This window comes from Dufourea novaeangliae, unplaced genomic scaffold, assembly GCF_001272555.1.
Source record: "Dufourea novaeangliae isolate 0120121106 unplaced genomic scaffold, ASM127255v1 scaffold172, whole genome shotgun sequence".
Taxonomy (NCBI): Eukaryota; Metazoa; Arthropoda; class Insecta; order Hymenoptera; family Halictidae; genus Dufourea; species Dufourea novaeangliae.
The window spans coordinates 22,443-36,808 of record NW_015374058.1 but is presented as its reverse complement, the minus strand read 5'-3'; the positions used below and the strand labels follow the sequence as shown (position 1 = coordinate 36,808).

General features: G+C 43.4%; 1 protein-coding gene across 1 annotated transcript in view; it reads left to right on the top strand.

Moving 5' to 3' along the window:
* Positions 1 to 6,721: 6,721 nt before the first annotated feature.
* Positions 6,722 to 14,366, top strand: part of LOC107190061 (sterile alpha and TIR motif-containing protein 1) — a 23,258-nt gene continuing 15,613 nt past the window's right edge. The window contains exons 1-4 of the mRNA XM_015578784.1: positions 6,722 to 6,856; positions 9,765 to 9,985; positions 10,673 to 10,937; positions 13,859 to 14,026. Coding sequence (XP_015434270.1) covers positions 6,722 to 6,856; positions 9,765 to 9,985; positions 10,673 to 10,937; positions 13,859 to 14,026 — 789 coding nt within the window. The remainder of the gene's footprint in view (positions 6,857 to 9,764; positions 9,986 to 10,672; positions 10,938 to 13,858; positions 14,027 to 14,366) is intronic.

The following is a 14,366-nucleotide window of genomic DNA, read 5'->3' as shown; positions in this document are numbered from 1 at the left end:
AGCTCGATGCATCGACGGCCAATAATCGAGCATTATTTTTCCCTTTCGGTGTTTACGCAACGATTTCGTCTGCTGTTCGAACGCAACCTCGCTCTTTGCGACGGTTATGAATTCTTTTATCGAAAGAATCTAACTCTCGAGGAAAACCTTCGATCAGGGAACGTCTGTAACGAAACGAAGCGTGGAAACATTCGATTATTTCGCAATTTACGCGGAACGTAAAGATCGAATTTAATTAAGGGGCTCTTAGATCACGGGCAAATAGAGCGAATAATATCTCGAAGTCGCTTAACCGTCGAGGAATTAACGATTCAGGTACAAGATCGTGTTTATGGAATAGTTTGACGGTCGATTAATTCCTCTCGCGGTAGTATCCACCTTTTTTTTTTCCTTTTTTATTATTATTTTTCCGTCGACCTATATCGTCTGTGTTGCTTTTCGTTTTCTTTCGTTCTCGTGCTAAAAAAACAAGTTTTATCCCTTCGTTACCCAGAGGGGTTCCGCTCGATCTCGATTCCGCTGGATTTCGAATGTTGCTTTTAATAAAGTCTTCTAAAAACATTAATTGATTTAAGTCTTGTTGAATTTACACATCGCACCCTCGACGGAAATTTTTCCTCTGTTTACTAATAACACGTTCGCGTGAACGTGAGCTACAAAGCCTGTGTTACATCAGACGCGGATATTTTTAGTTCCACTTGATCGACAGAACGATATCCGGCTCCGATAACTCCTGTTATCGGTTTTCTAACTAAATCGGACGCAGGGTATTTAACCCGGGAGAGTTCCGCGAAACTCGGCTTCATTCTAGTCGCTTTTACCGATCGTCCATAAATCGGTAAAACTTTGCAAAATATCTATTGCTAGATATGGAAAATTTTCACACGAAGGGGCAACCGACAAACGAGAAGAAAAAGTTTCTGAATTAGGGCCGATATATTAACTTTGTGGACTTTCCGAAAAATACCTCGAATCCTCCATTTTTAATATAATTTAAATACATATAATATACTATATAATACTAATAAAAAAAATTTATGTAACGAAACATACGTTTACTATATGAAAATAATAAAATTTATTAAAGAAACGTGGAAATATCTACATTTTCAAGAGAATCACGTTAATTTTAATAAATACATTATTGCATATTTTTCAAGTCCTTTTTGGACACTACTCGAAAAATGTATACGGTACTTAAAGTGTTAAAATAAACGCATCGTGAATCAAATGAACATACTCGAACGGGACCAGAACGTTTCCTCGCGATCGAATAGAACGGTTGACAACCTCGGCCCAATTAAGCATGATCGATTTAATATACACGTTCGTGGTTCGTTCATATTCCACAGTGTCCGCGTGGCGAAGAATGGGGCTAACTTGTTATCAGAGAATTTCCCCCCGTCGATAAGAGTTCAAAGCGGCGGCACTGCGGTTGTTCCGTGCGCCTCTGCCATGGAATTCCTCCGTTCGTTTCCGAGGGCTTATCGCCGCGGATTCAATGCCGGCACGACGACGACCGAGTCAAGGAATTCCCCACCGCGCCCCAGTGTTGTCTCTGTTGGCTAGGCGAGGAGGGAACTCCTTTATGCGTGCGTAGAACCGGAGGAACGTGTTTCGTTCGTCGTCGTCGTCGAGAGAGAGAGAGAGAGAGGAAGGAGTCCTTTGTTCGAGCGGACGCGCGCGCACACCTTCCCTCCGACTAATTGCGCACGACGAGAACATTATTGCTGTGTCGCGAAGAAACCATCGGATAACCCGAAAATTTTACGATTATTTTGAAAACTTCTAATTTGTTAGGGTTCCTCGATAGAGGTGCAGTAAATCCTCGATGAGTGTTCGGAGGTTCCTCTGCACTGACAAGAAGAGGTCTCCAGGTGTAAAGCTGACTTTAATGAGGTTTAGCAGAGTAATAGAGCTTGGAATTTTCAAACCAATGATATTTTTTTGAGCCGCACATGGCCATTAGTTTATGAAATATTTAATGGTCTGAAGGGCCTTCGAACACTCGTGAAGTATTTACTGCATAGGATAATTTCTCGAATAACCTTAATGTTTTTTTATTCTTTTGAAAAACTTTACAGGTTTGTTACGAGGATCTCGATAGAAGTAGAATTTTTTTTTTGTTGGCTTCGACATTCTCGGCGAACCTGCAGTAATTTTTAGGTCATCGATCGTTCTCTTGTAGTGGATCAACGCATTCTTCGGATTTCGCGTGGAAGTTACACGAAAATGACGAGTTCGTGAATTATCACGATCGTTGGTTAATTCGACGGAGCAGACTCGAATCGATCCTTTGTTGTCGGTCCGAAATCCGACTTAAAGTCGGTCGAAGGCTTATGAACGCGGCTTTATAACGCACGTACACACCAACAACCGGACTTTGTACAACGGACAGTGTCACGAGGAGACGTCTCCGGAATCGCCTCTTTGTGTCTGGCCGAGGAGAGCCAACACACGCCTACAGTTGTCTCTCTGCCAATGCTCCACCGGCGATAGAGTCCCTTGCCTGCTCGAAGACAAACGGAAGGATAAGAAAATTATTTCCGTTCTGCTCTCCAACCTTGAACCGGTTCTACGACCCCCAGGAGAGGGGCAAAAATGATTTCTCGAGGAACACGCGTCGTCTCACACGTCTGAATTCCCGAAACACTCTGTGTTTGTCTCGCCCTTTAACCCTTTTTTTTTTTTAGTATCGCATCGATGCAATACTCATTTTAAAAGTCCGTCAAATTATGTCGTCCGTCAACCATATCGCTCCACACACGTTTAACAGTGAACAAACGGAAGATCAGAAGGATCCAGGCGAATTGACACGAAGCTCCGAAAGCTCCGTGACACAATACATCAGCGGAACATTCGACGAACGACTCTCGTTAGGATCACGTTACTCGTCAGGAAATTCGAATCGATCCAAAACCGAGCCGATGGGGAAATCAATCGTCGGGCGTCTCGGAAATCGTAACAACGGGCGTTTACGGCGCCCCGTTTACGAGTCGATAAATCAAGTGGCGCCAAAGTGTGCACGTTGCTCCGTGCGTCGCCGCCTCCGTGTCCCACCGAACCGACCCGTCTGAGAGACGGAAAAGAAGCCACCGCACACGATACTGGGATATTATTTGGTCGCTGACCTATCAAGACGGCCTGCCGCGCCTACCATGTGTCTATTGCTCTTTTTCGAATACCCCCCCTCCCCCTGTTTATCGAGTTGCCTCCTTCCTTCTTTCTCTCTCAACGTCACTCGTTCCTTTTTCCTTTGCGCACTCCCTCGTCCTTTCTCTCTGTCCGTTTCGCTTTAGACGGAAACTGTCGTCTTCACTTTTCCATTGGTGTCCAGAGAGCACGTGTTCTTGTGGCGTTGAAGACACCCGGTATATACGCTTTCGCCAAAATTCTACCAGGCGACGCAAGCTCCCCACCTTCAGGCCCTCGAGTTTTCTTCGGGCACCTCGTTAGACCGCATTCCAGCCTTTGTGTCCCTCTTTTCCATCCGCCCCAGATGCTCGCTTTTTTCCGCCGTAATCGAACCACGATCGTTTCTTGTAGTCGAATAGAGCGGGAATATTTGTTGATCGGGATGGAGGAGATATACAAGGTTTTGATGAAAATTTGGGACACTTGCACAGGGTGGATTCTACGTTCAATACTAAGACGAAAATCGAGAATGACGAAATTGCGTCCGAGGCTTCGTTTCCGAGTTATTAATCGCTGAAGTCGTGGAACAGTTGACTGACGCGCCTCTCGAGTAGGGTAATCCGTCGCGTCAGACGTATATCCCTCGTATTTTTCAACCATTCAAACCGAATAAACGACATTATTAACGACACGACTAATTTATCAGTTTCCCAAGAATTCCATTAAGAAATGTGAAAGTTTCAAGGTCAACGATAACCGCCATGCTTGCCCAGAGACAGCTGTTGTCCTCAAGCTTTACGTGTTTCACAAAGTATATTCAAGTTCCGACACAATTTCAATCCATTCGAAATACTATTTCTGCCATACTATTACAACAGAAAATACTTCACATAGTTACGCTCGCAAGGATTGTTACCAGTTACCAAAAAGTCACATCTGCGGACGGTACCAACGGCCGCCATGTTGTCCCAGCAGACGATAACCCAACAATCTCTCTCCCTTGCCGCAAAAAGGAACCGTAACGATTACCAAAGGTCGAACATAATAAATGCACGGACGGTTGGCGTGCCGTGTCACGATTAGTCGCGTTAATCGTCCTCAGTTTCGCGTTTAGTCCGTTCTTAGAATCCCGTCGAACGACCCGGTTTTCGTTCTTAATTCGAGGGTTTCTCTCTCTCCCTCGCGTGCAGAGCGGCGAGCATGCGGAGTTGATTAGTTCGCGGGGTCGCCGCAGCGTGGCGCTATGGTCGCGGTTCACGCGGCACAGTCGTCGCGCCACTGGTCAGTTCGTCTGCGACCGTTGCGCGGTTCACCTCGTGAATGATTGTTTATAAAAGTGCTGTGTCGTTTTCGTGCCAACCTAGTCTTTCCGTCTCTACTAACCGTTCGTCAAACGTCAGTCCCACACAGCTGATTTTCCGAGATCTCACGGACGAGTAAAAGTCCTCCCCGAATCACACGCGTATGGCCGTGTGCCCGCCGCGTCTCGTTTTATCGAGTAACGATGACACGCGAAAAATTGTTTTCTCGCGACCAGTGTCCCCGACCAGTTACGAGAATCGACGTTGCGATCGACGACGTTCGTTCGAGGCTCGCGAGAAGATAAAGACTATGGTGGGGCGGCGAAGATAGAGGTTAGAGGAAGTGGGCCCCCTCGGTGAACTGTCAAACGGTCAGTATTCCACCTCGTGGCCGCTAGATGACCTGTTTGCCGCACCGGCGACAAAACGTGCGCGTGCATGGTCTCTCGTCTGCTGCTGTAAATTTCGAAATTGTACGATGAGAATGCACCTGTCAGAGGCATATCCTGTATCTACGTATCCGTGTAACTGTCGTAAAACTAAACGTCTTTGTCTCTTTTTTTTTTTTTTTTAATACTATCGGGGGACGCTATTGACACACACTCAGACACTGCCTGCGTAACGACGTGTCCCCATCGGTTCCGTTGACCACAAGGCTCGATTTACGTAACCGAGACGGGTTGCGAGACCGCATACCTAGCATATCTTTCTTCCGAGAACGTCCTAGTGCGCGCCGTGCAAGAGACGTGTGTTGTACGGTTGGTGGAAGAGGCGCAGGGTATAGTCGTGGAATCGAACGGGAGCTATATCGATGATATTTTGGGGGACTGTGAGACACATGGAACGACTAGAAATGTGGGGTGGGCGTGAAGGGTCTTGGGATCGAAACTCTGTGCCACTTTAACATCTGGCGACATCTTGAAAGAGGAAATTTGAATTTGTTCACGTACTGTCTACAGTCTACTCTGTCTGCTAGCAACGGAATTACAGGTAGTCACTGGTATTGTCATCCTCGAGGATGACACGTCGATAATTCTCTGTGTCGCGACGTGAGTTGTAGGAGACAGACATTTGCGTCAGATAGGTATTCCCCCGACCAAACTGCATCGTTTTCATCGTCTGTACCAGTCCTTCGATTCGGGAATTCGAATAGAGTCTCTATTGTACGTACACTTGTGTATCCGAGTGTCATTCGTGGATTCAGGTATCACCTGTGCACATACTTCTATGAAAAGTACTTTTTACGAGTTCAAAAAGTATACGCGTTACCGTGTATTTGATTGTTTAAAAAAAACTGTTAACTAAACTTGTGTCCGACACTGGTTTCAGAGCAACGCTTCTACATAGAAGCCACAGAATTTCATCGAAGCTTCTACGTGCTGTTTCGATTATTTTGTTTTTTTTTTTTTAACCAGATTCAGGATCGCGTGTTGTATTTCAATTAAGCGCCTCTCGTTCGCGGCGAAAAATAGTGTCCAAGCTTATGTAGTACTATTTCGACTGGGGACGTGTATATAAATGTTTCTCGTGGAGACAAATACGTTTTCGGGCCGCGCGGGAGCCAATTAACCGTGAAAGGTCGACCGCTTTCGAACGAATTTTCAACATCCGGGATCAGCTGGTAGATCGGCTTCGGGCAATTATTAATGAAGCACGTAGGTGTAGCGGTCTGCCTCGGCGGGTTCGCCTGATTTCAGTCCACGACTGGTTTCGCAGTTCCGATCGTTTGCTTCTCGGTTCAGTGTACGGTGAATGGTGGCGTCGAGGCGCGACAACAAATCACTAAAACGTATGCAGGCTAATCCAAAAAAAAATTCTCTAGAATGTGTATATGCTGGTAAAAGGAAAATTTACTAGAAGAAATTTCGGAGTATGATGTATAAATACTGTGATACATAAATTTAGTATAGAGTAATAGTGCAATGGTACGGGTATATACATGGTTATGATGTTATCACACTATTGTTATATGTAACTTTAATGTTATAACACTAAATACAATATTATACACATGTGTTACTATACGGTTAACTGTATTCTAACATACGATTATGCTATAAACATAATCATTTTGGACAGCACTGTAATAGGATCATATGTTATTATAATTACATGACAGTATTATATACTGGTACAGTAATGGAGCGTGAAACAGCAAGAAAACGTGACCTATAACGTACAACAGACTAACAGCATTGTAGCGCACATTTGTATAATGACCGTATCGTGATTCCGTATGAAAACACTTGGAGCATTTAAAGAATTCTGTACTTATGTCGTTGCAGATGTCGGAGTTCCCCGTGGAGGGAGGGGAAAACGGTGACATGCACACTGTCATGGAGAATTTGCAGAAGAAAAACAACCTGGTGTCAGGTAGAAGCCACGTCAGCCATCATCCGCAGGTCACCACGTCGTCACAGGTAAATTTTTGAAAACTCGAACGAATAATCCAGTTGCACCACTCTCTCGTCGACGGATAAACCGATTTCTGGGTTAACCCGATTAATCACGGAAGGCATCTGAATACCAAGTGAAAGGAAACTTGAATTAGCTAAGACGAGACCGCTAATTATAGATCGCCGATATAAAAAGAGTTAAGAAAAATGTGAGACACGTTAAATGGATTCTACATACAAAACTAAATTCAAAATCAAGGATACAGAAATTGCGTTCGAGGCTTCGTTTCCGAGTTATTAGTCGCTGAACTCGCGAAACAGTTGAATGACGCGCCTCTTAAGTAGAATAATCCGTCGAGTCAGACGTATTCCAACGCGTATTTCCAGCAATTAATAACTCGGAAACGAAGCCTCGAACGTAATTTCGTCATTCTTGATCTACGTCTCAATTTTACATGTAGAATCCATCCTATGAAAGTGTCTTGCATTTTAATTGATACACCCTGTACATCACTCTCCTGCCGTTTTCGTGCGATGGAAGTATCTTGCTTGCCCTTCTCCGTGAGAAAAATTCCAATAATTACAGTGTCGCGTGAACGGTGACTTTTCACGGGGATATTACTTCAGACAACACTTACGAAGGTTTTTAACGACCCTCTCTCGAAACTTTCTATTTAAAGAGCCCCGTCGACATGACCTTCATGATCTTCGGTAACTTTCTGCGTCACGTTACTAGAAACGGATCGTCGCGTCGCGACGTCTCTCGCCCACAAGTCTTGTCGAATTTCCTGAACTTCGGATTATTCACCCCCTTTCGTGAGAGAATTGCCAAAATTAAGTCGTCCTCGTCATCCATCGCGGAGCAAATCGATCCACGTGGCGCGAAACGTTACATAGAGCTGTTTAGACGCTTCCGTCAAGAGGAATCCGTCATACGAACCTAGCTCGATACCTCGAATACATTCAATGTATTTGTATCCACGATCGTTTACGATCACAATTAAACTGAAATAGGTCCCCCTATAGCGATCTAGTTGCGATAAACAACGTTGTGGAATCCTGGTGGAGACTTGGAAAGCAAGAATTTTACTTCGAAAAAGAATTCGAAGCGTACGATTGGTGGCTGCGATTATGTGGGATTGTTAGATAATCCGAATCATTGCATTTGAAACGGTTGAGATAGAGAGAGTTCGTCTCTAGGTGGGTACACGTCGCGTTAGAAGATCCTCGGAGCACGATCTATCGGCGGAGCCAAACGATTATGCAACGATACAAAGTTCACGTGTTTCAGTGCCGCCCACTGATATCGTTATCATCGTTCTCTTTTAATTACGCCTCGGTCCGTCTTGCATGGATCCACCAGCTCGCTCGATTTTCGTCTCGACGGAGAGCCGATCGTTTCGATTCTTCTCTCCGTAAACAACCAACAGACAGCGGACTACTTTCCAGTCGTGAAATTCCCCAAACAGATCGTAGAACTCGGATCGATCTTGACGGTCGTAGACTTCCAATCTGTTCTTTCCCCCGAAATTTTCATATAATTCGAAACGTAAAAAAAATGGAAGAGGAGGAGGGCTATGGTAGCTTATGAATCAACCAGGACAAAATCGAGAACAGAGTACACTAGCCTCGCGATAATTACCCGAATTTAGGGTTCTAGAAGCAGGCAGTTCTAGGAAGCTGGTAATTATTGTAAAATGACTCGCATATACTTCCAAAACAACAATTAACTGTAAAAATGTATTTATAATTTCTATTTATGTATCCTCATTGTTGGTACTTTTATCATAAATTTGTCACAATTAATTTTCAAATGAAATTTACACTTCAGTGCAGAATTTGATCAAACAAGGAATAACAGTCATTCGTGAACAAATTTGTTAGTCACTGAGACATGGGACTTTCCTAACGGGTATTTATCGCGAGTCTACTGTACACACCGGTTCTTTCGGTCGTATTCTTCGGCACATTGTGCCTGCTCGATCCTCTCGATCAACGTCTCGTGTTCCAGCTGAAATAATCGGAATGATCCAGCCAAGTCACCAATGGGTACATACAACGTGGCCTTTACGTAATGTCGTCGCCCACGCGAATTTTTTTCCTCTCCCGTGCAAGAGGCTAAACTTCCAGGTCCGGGAGCCTTGAGTGACACAACAGCCATCTTTCAAGGCTCCTTCCGTCCGACGTCGAGAACGTGTTCGCCTCTCGTCGAACGATGTTTGGCACTATTGGTCCCCCACTGTTTGGACATCTACCAGAACGAACGGCGTATCGCGCCCGTGATCCGCGTTCCTTAACACTAGAACTACCAGCAGTAAATGTATACTGAATAAACTTGTAAAATTTAGTAATACGCATAATACAACCTAACGTAATACAGTCTCGTATGAAACGTATACTAAATCAAAAGTAAACAATAAATTCCACAAAAAGCGTTATTATAACTTCGGTAATTGTAAAATAAGAAACCTGCTGTAGTCCGTCATTTTGACGGGGTTGGGTAGTTCTAGTGTTAAGGCCTTTCTGTCAATTGTTCGAACAAACTTCCCCTGAATTTATTCCGCCGTTTCACTTTGTCCGACAGGCGCATGAGAAACGGTCTTCGTATATACGTAATATATAAGGTGGTCCAACAGTAACAATACCCTCGATCGTTCAAATCGGACGATTACGTAATCGTTACGAATGGTTCGAAGTATCGAGGCAGATTTTATGTAAACGAAAATTCACGAAAATGTGAGACTTTCGCGAAATCGTTGAAATTCCCGCGAAAAACGCTGGTAACGGCGTCGTTCACAGTGGTGGGGAGTGGGGGTGGAATAACAGCGACGGAGAAGGGGGTGCAAAAGGGGACAGGGAGACGAATAGGCGAGAGAGTGAGTCAGCCCACGTGGATTTTAAATAGAACGTAAACGACGGTTTGACTCGGCAGATGCTGACGACGAACCAGAGCCAGAGCAGCAGCAGCAGCTCGAGCAGGGTGGCCAAATCCTCTCAGAGGATTCTTACCTCGTCCTCGTCGAGTGAAATGAAAGCCAGCTCGATGAAGAACGACCTGAGGGAACTGCAACGGGGCATATCCGAGATGAAGAGCAACATTTCGACCAATTTCTCCCAACGATTGCGCAGCAGCATGGAGAACCTCGTGGACAGGTGGGTGGTATACAGACCCCTTTTGTCTTTTACCTTAATATACAGTAAATCATCGATAAGTGTTCGAAGGCACTGACTTCCGTAATTTGTATTTTATCGCGACGGAATAATGAGTTACTGATCCACGAATCGTAAACTCTGGTCCCATATTCTCAACCGGTAGTATATGTGTTATACAGCAAATTTTCGATTAGTGTTCGAAGGCATTGACTTCCGTAATTTGAATTTTATCACAACAGAATTAATTACTGTTCCATGAATCATGAACTCTGGTCCCATATTCTCAACCGGTAGTGTATGTGTTATACAGCAAATTTTCGATTAGTGTTCGAAGGCATTGACTTCCGTAATTTGAATTTTATCACGACAGAATCAGTTACTGTTCCATGAATCGTGTGAACGCGTTCGAAAAGTCCCTAGAAGCGGATTCGATTCTTCCGCGGCGCGTAATCACCCGCGAGTGTCACGGTCCAAGAATTATTTATAAACCGCGTATGCCCGTTTTAGCCCCTCCATCCACCGACGATTATTTTCGAGCTTCTTCGAGCGTTGTTGCGTCCCGGCGTCGCGCTAAGCTCTCTGGGAAACGTGTGGAGGCCAGAGATCCTCCGATGTCTGTTTCTTTTGCTCATTTTTTTTTGTTCTTTTTTTTTTTTTTATTGAAAGCACTTTTTTGTTCGGCGGCAGAGACGGGAACGGAACGGAGGAGGCCGACCTAACGGAGCCGTTGGTGACGTTTCCCGATCCCGACACTCCGCCTCCTGCCACGGGGGCCGTCACGTTAACCGGGGGCTCGCCGTCTCAGCTGAGCTCTTTGAACTCGTTGAACAATCTTCATAATATGAGCCCGCCGATCAGCATGTCGAACATGCCGAACATGACCAGTCTGCCTGCTGGACAGGAGACGATGAAGTTCGAACAGAAGAAGATGACCAGCGCCTCCAAAACTAAGGTAACAAAGGCTTTATTTCTGGTTGCTTAACACGAACCGTACCGACCGCCGGTCAAATAACCGATTTTACATACGGTAGAAATAGGTTTCAGTACGATTAGTGTTAAAGAACTAGCAAAGAAAGATATTCTCGTTGGAATATCAAAGGATTCATCTGTCAGGTTAATCATTTATGTTTTGCGGCCAATAACATCCATCCAGTTTTGTCCGATCTTCGATTGTTTTGAACGATATTGAACCCTTTGATTGAAAACCACTGGGAAGCAGGAGGCTCGTTGTTTGAAAAAGTTTAGTAATTTAAAAAACATTGTATAAATTTGGTAAAATGTAACAGCTGTAGTTTTCACAGAAGAAGCGTACGATGGATGCACAGGAACGACAGTTTCAATAATGATCGTTTCCGAATCTCTTGTTAGGATGAATCAAAAAGGGTTGAAGAGGAGATATACTGTAATACACGTGTTTCGAATACTAACTATTGCCGCGAAAGTCGTTGAGAACGTGAATTTGGTATTTGAGGGAAGGTTATGTAAATGTACGTAAAACTCAAGGTTAGTGATTTTTCATTGGAAAATTAATTAAGAGGAAGGTTGGATAATGTCATCGGTAATAATATTTTAAGGGATATTATTGAAGATAAGGCACGAGAAATAATGGTTAAATAGTGTTGATTTCATATGCACCAACCTAATAGATCTTGGGTTATGGTTATATTATACTTTGCTAAGTAGATTGAGGATACTAATGATCAGACCAACCGAAGAATTTTGCACATGGACGGTATTAGGTGGACAAAAGCGGTATTGTTTATTTCATTATAATACTTCGATCAGTGATGCTTCACTTGTCCAGATCCACGATGAATTGTTTATAACAATTAAAGCAGTGAATCTTTGCATTGAACTTCGGTAGTTAAACTATGTTTCTATTATTGTGGACTGTGATTAACATTTAGCTTAATATACAATTCAGTATTACGGTTAACAATCGATACCTGTTTCCTGATTGTTATCGATATGATATAATTATAGTCATCTCCCATTACGCTATTCCATCAGGCATTAAAGTTTCAAAAACCAGTTAAGTGTCCAACTTGTATTAATGATTATCGAGGAGCATCAAATCTCTCTAGAATAATATTACGAAAGAGAGGGGGTGGGGGGTCAAGAATCGATGAAATATCCATTGATTTACGAGTCTGAATATCCAAAATCTTGGACCAAAGCTACCGTGGATCTTTAGAACCGGATGATTCACGATCGAAATTCCGGCAGCTTCTCAAAAACGAGGACAATTTTAGACACGAAGCAGCTTCCTGTTCGATATTGCGCCTCGTGATAATCGATGCCCCGCGTGGACTTCACGATCAGTTTGGCGACACGAGGCTGCGCAATGTTTGGCCGGAGGTGCGGTTTCCTCTAGAGATAGTCTAGGTCAAGGACTTTGAGTCTTGTCTCTAGATGAGACTCTTCCGGCCCATCTGCCAGTGAGGTATCCACCAGTAGTATCCCTGTGGAACTCCATAATATTATCCTCAACCCTTTATTACCTGTAAATAGTCTTTAACTCTTAACTACAGACCACTCTAAAATGCGGAAGTTTATTTCACTTCACAACTTTAAATACTATTATACAAAAACTAAAATTGCACAGAATTTTGTGCCTTGTGCTTAAAGGCTTTTCGATATTAAATTTAATTAAAATCTTTATTTTAATACGTTTTTATATTTAGGAGATTGTATAAATGTACAAACTTCCACAATTTATACGTCACAGAAACGATTTGAATTTTTCTTTCACTATCACCATAGTCGTCGACAGATTTTTTGGAAGCTATACACGTTTGAGTGCTTTTAATTTGCAATAATTGACGTTCAATGAACAATGAATAAGGAAAAATAATAGTCGGTTGGGTTATTAAATGTGTTATAAAAGTTAGTCGTTGTCGGATTATTCATCTCTGAGACGAGTGATCTATAGTTAAGGGTGAACCATTGAACCCTGATGTTCAGTTCCATACTTGATCCTTTTGTTTCGAATCCCAAAGTGCTTCCACACACCTGTGCGTCTCTTCTCTGTTCCTCGAATCGAATTCGAAACGGTAAACCGTGCGAGTCAATTTCTGGCCGCTCGATTGTTTCAGAAACCACAAGACATTCCCTCGAAAAACACGTGACCGTTTCCCGATTATTTTTACCGTCGAATGTCACACTGCCTGCCGTCGACAGCTGATCTCTTTCCGCTTCGAGTGTCTATCTTTAACTTCACTTCCGTCACGCGACCGTTCGAAGCACTTTCTCGCCATCGAGAGCGAGGTCAGTTTTTTCCCCTCTAAATTTCATTCTCTACACTCAGTTGTTCGACGTATACCATCTTCCTAATATCGTGAAAAGGAAATGATTCCGGATTGTTGTTTATTTCGTCTGTGTTTTATATTAGACACGCGATAGATTTAAAAATTCAAATCAGTTTAATTTTTTTCGTCGTGCAAGAATCTGGAGTGTCCTCTATCGAAGGGGACAATTTGGTTTCTCTTAACCCTTTCAATATTTATGTAGAGTATACCTGTCATGCAAAGATGGCATTTTTACATCACTTACTGTTTAAAGTAAAATTTAGGGAAAATAAGAAACATATTCGTAATTATACCACATTTCAGTGATTTTTTTATTCAGAAAACAGTTTAAGTTTGTACACAGTAACTTGCAATAGATATTTAATCTCATTACTTTGATTTTATCACAATTATCGCTTAAGGGATTTTTGAATCCGCGAAATTCAAATGTTCAATCACGCGGATGATCCAGACCTAACGATTCTCGTTTGATTTATTTCTTTGTCTTTTCACTCTGCTGTAATATCATCTTGTGTTTGCAACTTGTCATAACCGTCGATCCCAAAAAAAAAAAAAAAAATTCCAGGTAGTCACGGACGGCTTCAGCGCGGAGAAAGCGACCGCGAACAGCGCCGAGATGAGAGCTTTACAAGCCGGCGACGTCTCGTACAAGGAGCAAAGCGCCGCGACAGCGGCCAGGGCGCGGGTGGAACTCGACGGCGTCTCGGCGGAGAAAAGTGTCGCCGCGGCAAGGGTAAGCGCACGCATTAACATTTTTCTGAATCCTCTACGAAAACCCACCCGACGTGAAATTAGTCCTCGTGTTTCTACGAGACCACGTAGATGAACTACACCTCTGGTTAATAGGACAATACTCGAACGAATATTTTGAGAGTGTGTCGTGACGGATCACAATTTGTCCAGTCGACTGGTACGATTAAAACAGAAATTCTGATGACATTTCAGTCCACGGTATTATCCTCACAACTGCTGTCCGATACATTTATGCACGTGAACCACTACGTTCCATTGTTTTGTGCTCCTGAACCACTACGTTCCATTGTTTTATGCTCCTGAATCTCTACGTTCCATTG